General features: G+C 40.6%; 1 protein-coding gene across 23 annotated transcripts in view; it reads left to right on the top strand.

Annotated features, from left to right (window-relative positions):
• The window catches only part of ERC1 (ELKS/RAB6-interacting/CAST family member 1), a 519,708-nt gene that overhangs the window by 112,324 nt on the left and 391,644 nt on the right, over positions 1-15,740 (top strand). For 9 of the 23 annotated variants that reach the window (XM_063694551.1, XM_055357504.2, XM_055357505.2 and 6 more), the window contains 3 exons: positions 7,079-7,153; positions 12,480-12,635; positions 14,506-14,598. In XM_063694551.1, the coding sequence (XP_063550621.1) occupies positions 7,079-7,153; positions 12,480-12,635; positions 14,506-14,598 (324 nt within the window). The remainder of the gene's footprint in view (positions 1-7,078; positions 7,154-12,479; positions 12,636-14,505; positions 14,599-15,740) is intronic. The other 14 variants (XM_055357508.2, XM_055357514.2, XM_055357507.2 and 11 more) reach the window with 2 other exon arrangements.

Below are 15,740 nucleotides of genomic sequence, written 5' to 3' on the forward strand. Positions count from 1 at the left end.
ACAGTGCTGCTTTTCTGGTAAGCTCCCTTCTCTGTGATTTGTTTTTAATTTTTAATTTTTTTTTTTTTTTTTTTTTGGAGACAGAGTCTCACTCTGTTGCCCAAGCTGGAGTGCAATGTCGCGATCTCGGCTGACTGTAACCTCTGCCACCCAGGTTCAAGCGATTCTCCTTCCTCAGCCTCCCGAGTAGCTGGGATTGCAGGTGCCCCCCACCATGCTCAGCTACTTTTTGTATTTTTGGAAGAGACGGGGTTTTGCCATGTTTGCCAGGCTGGTCTTGAACGCCTGGCCTCAAGTGATCTGCCCGCCTTGGCCTCCCAAAGTGCTGGGATTACAGGCATGAGCCATGGTGCCCGGACCTCTGGTATTTTGCTCTGCAAATTTTCACAGATTAATGGGAACCTTACTCATTAAACTGTCTTTGGAGCTTTGCAAGACTGCTGTTCTTTGTTTGGGCTTCCCCTCCCTATGCCCCGTACTAGACATATCTGGGCCATCACCTTGTTTATTTTCTCTCAAGGATCATAGTCCTGTATTGCTTGTTATCCAGGGTCTGAAAACAGTTATTTCATGCATTTTGTTTAATTGTATGATAGTTTATGACAGGAGGGCCCATCTCACCTTATGGTCAAAGTGAGAAGTATAATGGTAAATTTATTGAAAGATTTAAAGCAGATTAATGCCATGATTTGTGGATATTTTATCAAGATCACCCTGGTGCTCTCTTGAAAATAGACAAAGGAGGTGGAAGAAAGCTAACTAGAGGCTGTTGCAAACTAGACTGGAAATGGGGTGAAATGGTTAGACTCAAGAAATACTTGCGCACTAGAACAGTTAGGACCTGCTGTTGACTTGGTTGTGGGAAATGAATATCAGGAGGAGAAAAAGGAGAGCTTTGGTGTTTGGCTTGAGCCACTGGAATGGCAGTGCCATTTAATGAGACAAAGAAGACTCATCTCTCATCAGAGTCACCAGATGATGGGTGAGATTGAAGAAGAGGAAATCAAGAATTTTTTTTGATAAAATAAGTGTGAGTTGCCTGTTAGACATCTAAATAGAGATGCCAAATGGGCAGTTGGATGTATGAGTCCTGAAATCAGAGCAGAGGGCAGGCCTAGAACTTCATCAGCATTTCCATTGTATTTGAAACCGTGTAGTAGATTAAAGAGTTTAGATGGAAAAGAGAAAAAGGTGAGAACTGATCACCTGGTCACTGGTCTAATTTAGAAGGAAGAACCTGTGAAGGAAACAGAGAAAGTGCAATTGGAGAGCGAGAACTAAAAACAGGAGAGTGTGATGTCCTAATAGTCAAGAGAAAACAAGTGTCTAGGAGGGATTGGGCCGTTGCTTTGAATGCTTCTGAGAGTCCAGGGAGATGAGGACAGAAGTGTGTTTGTTAGAGTTGGTAACTTAGAATTCGTTGGTGGTCTTGATGAGTTGTTTCCATGGAGGGGTAGAGAAAGAAGCCAGATTAGGCTGCTTTTATGAGGTAAAGGGATCTTGTATGTCTGAACTATTTTAAAATTAATTAAAATAAAAAGAGTGAATGGGAGAGGGAGAGGAAGAAGGAGAGATAGCAGGTGTGGACCAGCTGTCTTCAGGGCAGGCATTTGAACACCTTGGAGTTCAGAGACTCTGCAGTGGTGTGTGGGCAGTTTCAGATTCTCAACTCCCATGTGTCATTCTCTGGATTTTAGTTGGCCAAAAACACACCTGTGAGATCATCTTTCCCCTCCCTTTTTATGGTTGCACTTTGCCCACTCTAACTCCTGTTCATCCTTCAGCTCTCAGGTGTTCCTTAGGAAACTTTACAAGATCCCAAGACTACGTCAGGATCTCCTAATTACTCTCTTACTGTAGTGTGGATATTTTCTTTATGACACTTTTTACATATGAATTATACAGTTACTTAAAAAGTATTTTCATTCATTTGACAAATATTTGAGTACTATCATTGTACTGTGTATTGTTCTGGGTGCTGATATACATCAGAGAATAAAAAAGAAAAATTCCTGGGATAGGAGAGACAAACAATAAACATAAACAGTTATAAATACCAAGAAAAAAGTAGATCTTGGTTAGGGAGATTGGGAGTATATATTAGAGTCAAATCGTAAGTAAAAATGGGGTAATAAGGATGAGCCTGCTTGAGACTTTGATTTTTTTTTTTTTTTTTTTTGACAGAGTCTTGCTCTGTCACCCAGGCTGGACTGCAGTGGCACCATCTCGGCTCACTGCAACCTCCACCTCCTGGGTTCAAGCCATTCTCCTGCCTCAGCCTCCCCAGTAGCTGGGATTGCAGGTGCGCACCACCAGGCCCAGCTAATCTTTTTGTATTTTTAGTAGAGATAAGATTTTACCATGTTGGCCAGGCTGGTCTTGAACTCCTGACCTCGTGATCCACCCGCCTCGGCCTCCCAAAGTGCTGGGATTACAGGCATGAACCACCGCTCCCAGCCGAGACTTTGACTTTTGAACAGACTTCAACAGTTAAGGGAAGAAGAGAGCCTGTCAAAGGGAGCAGTGAGTGAAAGGCCTTAAGTCAAGAGGGTGACTGACATGTTGAGGAAAAGCAAAGAGGCGAGTCTGGCTGGAGCCGACTGGATGAGAGAGAGGAGTATAAGAGATGAGACCAGAGAGGTAACAGGGCCGGATCATGTAGAGCCTTCTAGGTCAGCATAAGGACTGTGACTTTTACTGTGAGTAAAACGAGAAGCTTTTGATAATTGCAAGCATGTTTTGACTTCTGTTTTAAAAAGATCACTCTAGATGCTCTATTGTGAATGGTGAGATACATTTGGGAGACTGTTGGTATAATCCAGGCAAAAGATAATGGTGGCTTAGAGCAGTGTGATGGTGGAGGTGGTAAGTTTCAGGATATATTTTGAAAATGGGAAGAGCAGGATTTCCTGATGAGTTGGATATAGGTGTAAGAAAAAAAGAGACTCCTATGTTTTTGGCTTGAACAACTGGCTGGATGCATACCATGAATCAAGGCAGGATGAGTGAAGCAAGTTTAGAGGGGAAGGCCAGGAGGTCACTTGCAGATGTGTTAACAGTGGGGCAGATATTCGATACTCCAGGAAAGTAAAGGTACATACGAGTATGGATTTCAGTAGGAGGTAAACATTTGGGAGTTATCAGTATGTGCATGATACTGAACGGTAAATACCAAGGGAATGAGTATAAGTGGAAAAGAGAAGACTACAAAGGACTGATGCTTGGGACACTCCTGAGGAGTTGGGAAGAAAAGGAACCAGTAAGATAGGAGGAAAAGCTTAGGGTGCCATACCTTGAAAGCCAAGGAAAGAGAGTAGAATAAGGAAGAGGGATTGAGCAGTTGGGTAAAATGCTGCTGGTCAGGTACAGTGACTAAGGATGCATCATGGGTGCTAGCAATGTGGAGGTTGTCAGTGAACCTGATGAATTGTGTAGATGATTATTTGATTAAACTCTATTTTTCCTATTAAAGCTTCCATGATAAAAGGGACCAAATATGTTATTTCTCATTATTATATCTCCAAAACTTAGTTCCTGGAGTGCGTAAATGGGATAAATACATAGGTCCCAGAGCCTCTCGGAGGACTAGAGAACCGGGCTCCGAAGTTATGTAGACAAGAATAATGCCTCGAATCAATCACACTCCTATATTGCTTTAGTGATGACAGTGCTGCGTGGCACAGGCGTGTGAGTGTGTTACGCCGACATCACTGACACTGCTCACCATCACTGGAGCCTCTGCTGTTGGTGTGTCTGGAAGCCTGAGGTAGCTGCTGCCTCTGCCACCCACTGCTGGAATTGTCTGTAAATATTCATGTCCCGGCTTCTTCATGTCACAAGATTCTGTTTCAAAGTACATGACGAATGTGTCTGATTGAGGTGATTAGGTCATGTACCTGGGCTTTAATCACAAGAAAGGCTGGGCAACAAGTATGTGGCATTTTCAGTTTCTGTTGTGGAAGGTAGACTCTGCCTTTAAATGTGGAGTTCCCACACATGCTAAGGAATTCAGATATCACACGGCGAGGAAGAGTGATGAATGCCTGCCACGGTGCAAGATAAATAGATTTTGTGGGGTATACATGAAAAGGTAATAGTTGAAACCATAGGATTAGGGAAGGGCTATTTTGGATGGTTATTTGTACGGGTTGTTCACCAAACAAGAGCTTCCTGCTGATGGAGCACGTAGGCCCTAAAATTCAGCCTGTGCTTCATGGTGATGTTGCATCTACCCAAGAAGGGTTGCTTTTTTTCTAATTCGCATAAAGTTGCTCTGTGGATTAGTGAAGGCTTTGGATTCAGGCTATAGAATCCAGATGTTCCAAGGACAGGAATTTAGAAAATGTCTGCAGGTAGGAAAGGAAAAGGGTGGAGAATAAGAGTTTAGAGCTAGGATAATTCTTTAATGGAAGCCAGTTGAAAATTTTAAAGACGTTCCTTCTTTAACTTAAATTTTTTTTTTTCTGGTAGCAGCTAGAGTTTGCAAAGGAGGTGAACTGACAATAACTATTAGGTTTAGAAACAAGGAGGTTTTTTATTTGCTATTTTAGATCGTATGGTTCAGTGGAGAGGTGAGGATAGAAACTGGCTGATCATTCATTCATTTATCATTCATTCCTTCATCTAACAAAAGAGGAACAGATAGAGAGAAGTAATTTTTAACGACTGCTTACATATCAGACAGTGCCTGAGGAATACGGAAGACAGTTTCTATCCTTAAAGAGTTCACAGTATGGTATGTTAGAGAAGAAAAACTATTGCTAATACAATGGGGTAAGTGCTCATGGAGCTATGTAGGCTGTGTAGCATGCTGTATGAGAAATAGGAGGTGTACAAAATTCAGCACAGGAGTAGGAAGGGACTAAAATATTTCCTTTCTAGCTAATTCTTGAACGTTTGGTAGCCATTTCATTCATTCAGTATTCATTCCTTAAATGTCTATTAAGCGCTTACCAGTGTGGCAGCTACTGTTGTAGGTGCTTTGGATCCATCAGTGAATGAATGAAACAAAGATCTTAGCTTTTGTGGAGCGTACATTCTCGTAGAGAATAATAAGTAAACATAATAAATCATAAAATATGTTAGAGGGTAAGTGCTATACACAGGAAAAAGTAGAGCGAAGTAAAGGGGAAGGACACATGCGTTCTTTTTTGGCTGTGTTAAATTTTAAAATAAAGTGTAGATTATACTGAAAACATTGAACATTCATTTTATTATGAAAAATTTCAAGCCTACACAAAAGCAGTAAGAACGGCATGATGAATCTCCACATGTTCATCACTCAGATACACCAGTTTCGAAAGTTTTGCCACACTTCCTCCATGTATCCTTTTTTCTTTTTCCTCTTTTCTTTACCAAAGATTTTAAAGCCAATCCCTGGCATGACGTCATTTTCCTCTGCAGACTTTAATATGCGTCTCTAAAATATATGGACATTTTCTTGCATAGCGACAATGGCATTATCACAGCAACTAAACCTAATACTAACACAAAAGAGGCATTTGAGCGAAGACTGGAAGGAAGTGAAGTCTTCCCCTAGCAGCTTGTGCAAAGGGCTTAAGGATCAGGAGCATGCTTAGCATATTTGAGGAGCAGCAAGGAGTCCAGGGTGGCTAAAGCATGGAGACCCAGGGAAGGGCGATGAGATAAGGCCTTTGCAGGCTGCCGAGAGGACTTGGGCTCTACTTGGAGTCGAATGGGGAGCCATGACAGGGTTTTCAGCAGAGGACTGACAAGGACAACTTTATGTTTACAAGGGTCACTTGAAGTGCTCCATTCAGAAAACAATGTAGTGGAGCAAGATAAAGCGGAGCTCAGTTAGAAGGTTGTTATGGATTAAAAGGTATATTTTTGTTTAGTGGTTCATTCCAGGTGGTGGCCGTGGAGATGGCAAGAAGTGCTTGGATTTTGGGTATGTTTTGAAGCTAGAGCTAACTGGATTTCCTGACTGCGGCTTGAGAGCGAAAGGAAGGCATTAAGAAGACTCATAGGTTTGTGGCCTGAGTAACAGGAAGGATGGAGCAGGTTTGGGGGCACCATCAGGAGTAGAGATGACATCTTGCCTGTTGCCCAGGCTGGTCTCGAACCCCTGGGCCAAAGTGACCCTCCTGCCTTGGCTTCCCAAAGTGCTGGGATTACAGGTGTGAGCCATCACGCTAGGTCAGGAGTTGAGTTTTGAGCATGTAGAGTTTGAAATGTTTGTTGAACATGAAAGTGGGATGACTAGGTGGATAGTTAAAGCTGGAAGTAGGGAGAGAGGCAGCAGAAAGCATTCATCTCTGTATTCCGTGGATTCCCAAGAGCCTGTCCCCAGGATACTTGGAAGTACTGACTGATTTATTTAGAGACATTCACAGAGTCCGACAAGAAAATCACCGAGGTGGTTTGGTAACCTGGAAGGCTCTGATATCCCTTCCTTCCTTTTCTATCCTGAACTCAGTAAAATTTGGGTAAAAAAAAAAAAAAAAAAAAGCTATGTTTTTCTGACATTTTCTGAACCTGAACTACTTAGGAAACTTGTTCAACAGTGTCATGTTTTTCTTCCTAACTGTAGCACCACTAGAGAGAGAGCTTCATCATAGGTAACCAGGTGGTGGTTATTCTGGGGATGGATGCCGTGGAAAGGATGTTGTCAACACAGATTGCTTTCCACAGCTGCAGTCAGCAATGCAGACTGATTGTGATGGTATTTATTTCTCCTTTTAAAAGGGAGCATTTCTAATCCCCATTTTGGATCATTTGGAATTCTGATTATATTTCCCGGAGTTATGTGGAAGATTGACACACAACCTGAGGATGTGAAATCGTAGTTTCAGCTGTTATGGTAGCTCGTGTCTGTGTGACTGATTTTAAATAACTAGGTGTTCAGAGATAGGGATCCTCCTATGCCTGCATGGTTGAGTGAGCCTGAATGCAGTCTGTGGATTCCCTGATTCACAGGGAAAGGTTGGTAACACAGAAGGGGTCATTGTCTCATAAGGCTGTAGTGATCTTTTGCATACATCGGCTCTTACTCCTCTTTGAAAAAAATGAGGGTGAACAGGAGAGCACTGAATCTCTTTCTGCCTCTTTTCTACAGGAGATGCATCGAAGGTTTGAGAATGCTCCTGATTCTGCCAAAACAAAAGCTCTGCAAACTGTTATTGAGATGAAGGTAAGTGAGAATCTAGTAAAGAATCTTATGAATTACCTTATACTTTTAAGTGATCAAAAACTTCCATGTGTGAGTGTTAGGAAATGGCATGTAATAGTATTTCACTTATTTGGAGATTAAGAGTGAGAATCAATGAAAATGACATCTTAAAAGAATTTCAGTTTTATTTCCTTTTACTTGTAGACCATAATTCAAATTGGACCAAAAAGAGTTGAACAGAAGTTCTTTAAATCAGCTATTCGCAGATGTCTTGGTCTCAGGACCCTTTATTCTCTTAAAATGACAGACTCACTTCCTTCATTTTAAGAAAATGTCTGCCAAATACCAAGTCTGGGTAACCATAGCTTGTCAGTTTTCTTTCAAGTAAAAATAGTGTTCCGTGAAGAAAATACTGAATTCAGTTTACAACTCAAAGCAACACGAGTCCTGTGCTTAGGGACAGCCATCGTATTTCAGTACGCAGCTTCATTCCATTTGTCACACACAATATTAAAAGTATGTGTACTCCAGAGTTGAGATTATTTTTTATTATTTTTTATTTTTATTTTTTGAGATGGAGTCCCGCTCTGTCGCTTAGGCTGGAGTGCAGTGGCGTGATCTTGGCTCACTGCAAGCTCCGTCTCCCGGGTTCACGCCATTCTCCTGCCTCAGCCTCCCGAGTAGCTGGGACTACAGGCATCTGCCACCACGCCCAGCTAATTTTTTGTATTTTCAGTAGAGACGGGGTTTCACCGTGTTAGCCAGGATGGTCTCAATCTCCTGACCTCGTTATCCACCCGCCTCGGCCTCCCAAAGTGCTGGGATTACAGGCGTGAGCCACCGTGCCCAGCCAAGATTTATTAAAAGTAATACTTTTTACTGCTTCTTCAAGGGCAGTATTAAATGAAGTAGTCTTTTAAAAATTTTATTTCTTATTTTTCATTTTTTTCCTACAAGTACTTGACGTGACAAATATTAATATAATGACTACAAGTATGGTTTGATGCCATTGCCTTGATTTGTGCTAAGGCACTAGCAGTTTTGCCCATCATTGCTGTATATCTTTAGTGCAGACAGTGGAAACGTCAAGTGACATCATGGTATTATTATGAAAATAGTTTTGATCATGCATACTTTGTGAAAGGGTTGAGGGTACCCTGAGAGTTCCATAGACCATCCTTTGAAAACCTCTGCCTTAAGTTAATGAATATTTAGAAATCTTTAGGCTGTTCAGTATAGTGATTAAGAGCTTGCTTTCTAAGTTAAACTCCCTGGATTCAAAATCTCGCTTCACTTAACCAACTGTAAGATATGGAGCAAATTACCTATGCCTCAGTTTCTTTATCAACAAATGGTGATAATAATAGTACTCATCCAGTGGGTCGTTTTGAGGTTTAAATTAGTTAAAACATGTAAAAACACTTTGAACAGGACCTAGCGCATAGTAAATATTCGATCCATACTAGCTGTTGCAGCTGTTATTTGTGTTAACTATCTGTTCTTTCTCATAAAAGTTCATGTAGTTAGGGACCTCCCCCCACAACTACTTCTTCATATCCTCTAGAAAGCTCAATACTGTGTTTTGCATTGTGGGCCTTCATTTAATATTTGTTGATATGACAAGAATATTTAGTCAATGGTATATAAATAATTTTATGTAAATAGATACTTCTGAAGTAGTTATGGGAACTGTTGTCTTAATTTGGATGATTTCCTCTTAAAACTTTATATTGTATACATCTTTATTCTCGGTGGGGAAAGGATTTACCAAACAAATTCCGAATTAGTGGATTCTGGGTTCTTTGTAGTTAATTGGTAGTCTTGAGTATAATCTTGTAAAGGGCCTTTAGAATCGTTCAGTTGCATGGTGTTACCCTTTTCACATTCACCACAAGTTTGTTGTGTTATTTCCTGATCCCTGTTAACACCTAAGAATAAAACACATGAATGTACCTGTGTCCACAAAATGATTTGTTTAACCGCCTTTTGACAGAATGAGGATGAGTAATAGTATTACTTGGTGGCAATGGATGCATTTTAAGTTGTGTGAACCTTCAGCCATTCTGCTAAGAAGGAGAAAGATTCTGGTGGCCCAGTGGGGTCAAGAGGATGTGATGCTGAAATCACAACAGAAATAGCTGTGTTGCTGAGAATGTGGAATGAGCTTCAGAGAATTATGAAAATCTAGAGTAGTCTTTAGGGAAAATAGGGAAGAAAGATGGTTGAACTAAAAGAGCCCAGTAATCTTGAAGGTGATGCAATTTTCTTTGCCCTCTCCTCTTTCGCCTCTTCTTCCTCCTCCTCTTCATCCTCTCTTTCCTCTTCTTATCCCTTCTCCCACCATTTTCCCTCATTCCAGCCTTTCCTTCTTTGCCCCTCTTCTTCTCTTTCTCTTCCTCCCCTTTCTCTAATATTTTGTTTGTTTGTTTGTTTGTTTTTCCTTTACCAGTGGAGGAACAGGGAAGAATGACTGTACTGCTCTAGGGTTAGAGTTTTGCTGGGATAGATAAAGCAGAGCGAGTGATTGGGATGCAAATGAATTGAGGGTGATGATGACAGAGTAGTTTGGAGGTTGGTCCTGTACTGTACCCTGGATCTGGAAAGAGTAAAATTCAGGTGGACTGACAGGTTGGGAGAAAATGTAAAAGTTAGGAAAGTGGAATTCTCTGTGAGCTTGAGCAGGAAATAATCAGAGTGAGGGTATGACAGGCCAGGGGAAGGGAGTTCTGGATGATGATAGGGTCCATCAGCCCTATAAACTGGATCACCCAAGTGGACTGGAGGATGAGATCGTTGCAATTAAGGGCGTCAAAGAATTCTGACCTTGCAGTCCTCGGATTATGGCAAGAGTGGTGATTGAAGGGGATATTGTAAGCCAGGTGCCAAAGACTTCCAAAAATGGGCAGGAGTGATGGAGAAGTCCCTGGATGGCAGCAATGGGGAGGGGAGGGTGAAAAGGAGTATGAGCTTTCCATAAAAGGAAACAGCCTTGAAGAACTGGGAGAATGTCAACCCTTTCGCCTGCTCCTTTGTGGTGTTGGGGTGTTATTGGCCTTCACTGGAGAGAGTTCATGGGAAAAAGGTTGAGAATTTGGGGAATTTGACAAAGAGCAGAGGATTTCAGTAAGTCCATTGGGATTGGTTGGTTAATGATGGAAGGGCTGGGGCTGGGGAAGTACAGAGTAGTAAAGTGAAAAGGAATTTTTTTATTTAAATATTACACATTCTAGGAATAAGAAACCTGGTTGGAATGACTCTCCTTAAACCCAGCATTGGTACCCGTTGGGTTGGTGCTAAAACCAGTTGAGAGTATCAGGCCTTAATTTTCTGGCCTGATTTCCTTGGTAGGTTCTTCTTCTGGTCGGTCAGTACCTGCCTCCTGGTTTTCAGAGCTGGAGTCATGATCCCTTTTTGGCAAGAAGGTTTTATGGCTCATAATTTGGTAGTGAGGGTGCTAATTTGTCAAAAGCTGCCTTTGTCTGTGTTTAGGGTAGGGGAGAAGATAGATAATATTTTTAAGGGCCTTGTAGAGACTTTCTAGAGGCTCTGTATAGGTTCCGGCTGCCATGTGATGTACAGAGTTGGAGTTCTTACCTGGGACTAAACTGTCTTGAGTGGAGCCCCAGTGCTGCTGGAGATACACTTCCCTCTTTCAGCTGGTCCAGTTTCATTACCACTCAGGCTAATGACAGAGGAGAACTTACCTTTAACTTTCACTTTCTTTCATTTGTAGGCTAGTCATATGCTTATGCCTAGTATTTTAGTCTTTTTTAAGGGGCTGTGTTCTGATATTTCCAGAGAAATTTTATAGCAATCTTAAAAGTGAATTTTCAGGTAGTGCAATTGAAGTAGTACTTTTTATGGGTCAGTCATTCCACATGAGTAAATAAAAATCCTGGTTTAGGTATAGAATGACTCTGATTGTATTAATTCAGTACAGTGGATTTTGAACAGATACATTTTAAGTTTAATTTGAATGAATTTATAAAAGACAGTTTTCATTGTGATATTTTTAAAGGTCACGTGATGAGCAAGACAGAGGAATACATCCTCTCTTCTCCCCTCCCTTGAACCTGAAAATAGCTAGGTGTAGTTTTCTCGATATAAAGCCTTAATCTCTCTTATCTTTATGCTCTGAGAATTAAGGAGACTTAATCAAGAAATTATTGAGGTAAAGTAGAAAAGGAGTTAATTTCAAAATAGCTTCCGAAGGAATGGTTTATCTAAAACTCCAAGTGAAATAAAGCTACACTTAATTTATGCTCTTTAAGGTCTCTATTTCTTTGGTGAGTAAGCACCTGCAGCTACAGATACACAAAACTATTCATTCCATGTAGGAGTCTTTCTGTAATTCATGACATGTAAAGTAGCTTGGGGAGAAACTAGGTACTGCGACAAACAAAATCAAGAGATCGAATATGAAATAATGTTCTATTGGAAGGTGCTATTTGTGGTAGAGATGATGGTTTATAAGGGCAGTGATTTTAAAAAATTAAGAATTATTTTAAATGTATGAAGTACAGACAATAAGGATTGCTAACATGATAAATAACAACTTAATTATTCCCCCATTTTTCTGCAGTGGGATGTTATGTAATTTTTATGATTGCACATATAGCTGTACACGTTACTGTATAAATCTTTGAAACCCTCTTACTTTTTTCCCCTCCTTTGGGGCATAATATGTTTTTTAGGGGTCATCAAGTAAAATGATAAAATACTAGAACTAGAAAAGGCTTTACTATTAATATTGGAAATTTTTTTCACCAGAAATTTGTAATTTCTGATGCAAAGAAATTTTAACCAGTTTTTCATTGCATTTACTTCTTCAGTAATTTAGTAATTATTTCAACTTTAATTTAAAGGATGCAGAGCTGGAGGCAGCCATAGAAGAAAAATCATGCTGTGGATATGAGTGCTTCTCCTCCCACTCAGATGGCTGTAAAGGACGTATTTTAGAAGGAAGGCACTGGCCAGGCCTGGTGGCTCACGCCCATAAGCCCACCACTTTTGGAGGCCAAGGCGGGTGGATCACATGAGGTCAGGAGTTCGAGACCAGCCTGGCCAACATGGCGAAACCCTGCCTCTACTAAAAATACAAAAATTAGCTGGGCGTGGTAGCGTACACTTGTAATCCCAGCTACTTGAGAGGCTGAGGCAGGAGAACTGCTTGAACCCGGAGGCAGAGGTTGCAGTGAGCTAAGGAAGCAAGGCACCAGTTGCCAGACAGCATTTTTTCTGTATATTTCTCTATCTTTATTAAATGTAACTTCTTTAAATATCATGTTAGTCAGCTTTTCTGGGTTTTTGTGAATACTTCAATCACTAAATCTTCCATTGTTTTCAGGATTCAAAAATTTCCTCTATGGAGCGTGGGCTTCGAGACCTGGAAGAGGAAATTCAGATGCTGAAATCGAATGGTGCTTTGAGTACTGAGGAAAGGGAAGAAGAAATGAAGCAAATGGAAGTGTATCGGAGCCATTCTAAATTTATGAAAAATAAGGTAATGGCATGTGAGACTTTTGATTCTTAAAAGGGGTTTGAAAAATTGATGCATATTTTTTACTTCTCTAGTGATGATAAAGCTGTATTTTACACTATTTTATCAGGTTTCAGGGAAGAATACTTTTAGCACAGTTCTTTCCAATGAAACTTCTCCAGAATTAAAGTCAGAATTACTGACATAGATAGTTATTATAAGTTTTTACTTATAAAGACAATTCTCTGTATGAGGCTACATATGTATCGTCATGGTTTAAGTTTTCATATCTATTAGTACTTCCGAAAAACTTCCAGATGAGTTTTTCTCACTAAATGAAACATCAGGTTCTTTACCTCTTGTGAATTATTTAAAAAGTCAAAACCTTAAGAGGCTTGAGATGGAGTTTCGCTCTTGTCACCCAGGCTGGAGTGCAGTGGTGTGATCTCAGCTCACTGCAGCCTCTGCCTCCATGTTCAAGTGATTTTCCTGCCTCAGCCTCCCGAGTAGCTGGGATTACAGGTGCGTACCACCACACCTGGCTAATTTTTTGTATTTTTTTGTAGAGATGGGGTTTCACCATGTTGGCCTGGCTGGTCTGCAACTCCTGACCTCAGGTGATCCACCCACTTCAATCTCCCAAAGTGCTGGGATTACAGACGTGAGCCACCGTGCCCAGCCGTAAGAGGCTTTTTAATGAAATGGGTGAAATGAAGTTACGTTTCCCTTCCAAATACAGTTCTGTAAAGGAAAGCCCTTTCTTTGCCCTATCCTGTGGGGAAGATCCACTTGCTGTCAGGTTTATTGCTTCCCATGTGCACTTCAGGCGTAATATGACAAAGATAGATACCACCAAGACCTATCAGTCTGTGTTTATCATCAGTCACAATGTTCCTTGCTTGTATCCAAAGTCATTTAGTTTGATTCTGTAAACTATTTAGGCAAGTTGGAGGATTTAGTTTATCACAATTATCAATTTACCAGTTTTGTTGTGGTTTAATTAAACATAATGATTGTAATTATAAAGTTTAAGCCAGAAAATAAGTGTTTTCCCCCTTTATTTCCCAGTTGTATTCTCCAAGTTCTTAGAAATGAAACCCGAAACATCCCAGTAGTGTGAAGGAATGATAACATCACTTCCCCTCCAGTTTCTGGCTTCTTGCCGTGGTGCCCATACCTGGCATATAAGTCTACAGAATATTCCTCTGCTACCTTCAGACTCTATTATTAATTATTTCTACTACTTTCGTTTCAGTTTTAGAAATTAAAAACTCACATACCCAACTTTTTTTTTTTTTCTTTTTCTTTTTTTTGAGTCGGAGGTATGCTTTGTCGACCAGGCTGGAGTGCAGTGGCGTGATCTCGGTTCACTGCAGCCTTCGTCTCCAGGGTTCAAGCTTCAGTCTGCTGAGTAGCTGGGATTACAGGCGTCCACCACCATGCCCAGTTAATTTTTGTAGTTTTAGTAGAGACGGGTTTCACTATGATGGCCAGGCAGGTCTCGAACTCCTGACCTCAAGTGATCCTCCTGCCTTGGCCTCCCACGGTGCTGGGATATAATCATAGGTGTGAGCTGCTGCGCCTGGCCTCACATAGCCAACATTCTATTAGTTTGGATTTTTCACCCTAATTTGAGAACAAGACATAGTGCAGTATGATCTCTGTGTTTATGTTTTTCATTTGTTGATTAGCACATTCCAGTCCACTGTGGGGGGAAAAAAACCTGTGAACTTAGAGAAACTACCTATGGCTCTTTGAAGAGGGAATGAGGGGAACAGATTTCATTGTATTATATAAGTTATTGTTATTTCCAGTTACCATTCTGCCTCAAAAGTAGACAAGAAGAAGACCTAAGTTGACACATAAGTGAAAAAGAATAATAATGTCGTGACAGGTAGAACAACTGAAGGAGGAACTAAGTTCGAAAGAGGCTCAATGGGAGGAGCTGAAAAAGAGAGCGGCTGGTCTTCAGGCTGAGGTCTTTGCCGTAAGATTTACCTCTTTGTGTGCGGTGGTCCCACAGTGGGACCCTGCTAGCTCTATGGCTTCTGGGTGGCTTACCCTTTCATTCTCTATGGTTGGCAGCTTTGCCCATTACTAGCACTAACCAGCCTGCTCTGCTCTTTAACTGACTCCTGTTCACTAGTTTGACCCACATGTCACTTTGTGTGCAGTGAGCCTTCACATGTTCTGGAAGCCTTGTACCTGGTACTTTATTGTTGCTTTTGTCACTCTGTGGATGGTATTTCAAAGCCTGTTTTTTTCTCAACCCCTTATTGTTGGTTTATATGAATGGTGGCCTTCTTTTCTTCCTAGGTACAAGAATATATGCAGTTGTTCTAGGCCTATCACCTAGAGTTTATTTGAATTTGAAACTCTTGAGCAAAGTGCTTTACCTTCTTATGTAGGCATTATCTTTAAGTCTCCAGTGAGTGATTTTGCCACAGATGTTACTTTCTTTAGGACAGATGTATAGAAAGTATTTATCTAGTAAATTAAAATTACTAAGAGACTTATTTCAGGTATCTAAATCTAGTTCAATATTCTAATGAACTTAAAATTTCAATTCAGAACATAATAAAATAAATACAGTTGGCCCTCCATATCTGTGGATTTGCATCTGTGTGTTTAACCAACTGTTTTTTATTTTCAGGGTAAAAAAATGGATGTTGTGTCTGTGCTGAACATGTACAGGCTTTTTTCCCATGTCATTATTCCCTAAGCAATACAGTATGACAACTATTTACATAGCATTTACATTGTATTACGTATTACAAGTAATCTAGAGATGATTTAAAGTATACTGGAGGATGTGCATAGGTTATATGCAAATTCTACATCATTTTATATCAGGGACTTCAGCCTTCATTAATTTTGGTATCCAAGGTGTGTCTTGGAACCAGTCTCCCATGGACCCATGGATACCGAGGGATGGCTGAATAATAAAGTAGCTAACACTTGCACACTTACTATAAACATTTCATAATGTGCTGAGTTAGACATATTATCAACTCCAAATTATAGACGAGGAAACTGAGGTAACAGAATGGTGCCTAGGAAAACACAGCTAGTAAAAGGCAGGATTTGGTTTTATACAGGCAGTCTTCTTCCACGTACTGCTTACAAGTT

This window comes from Gorilla gorilla, chromosome 10 (genome assembly GCF_029281585.2).
Source record: "Gorilla gorilla gorilla isolate KB3781 chromosome 10, NHGRI_mGorGor1-v2.1_pri, whole genome shotgun sequence".
NCBI classification, from domain to species: domain Eukaryota; kingdom Metazoa; phylum Chordata; class Mammalia; order Primates; family Hominidae; genus Gorilla; species Gorilla gorilla.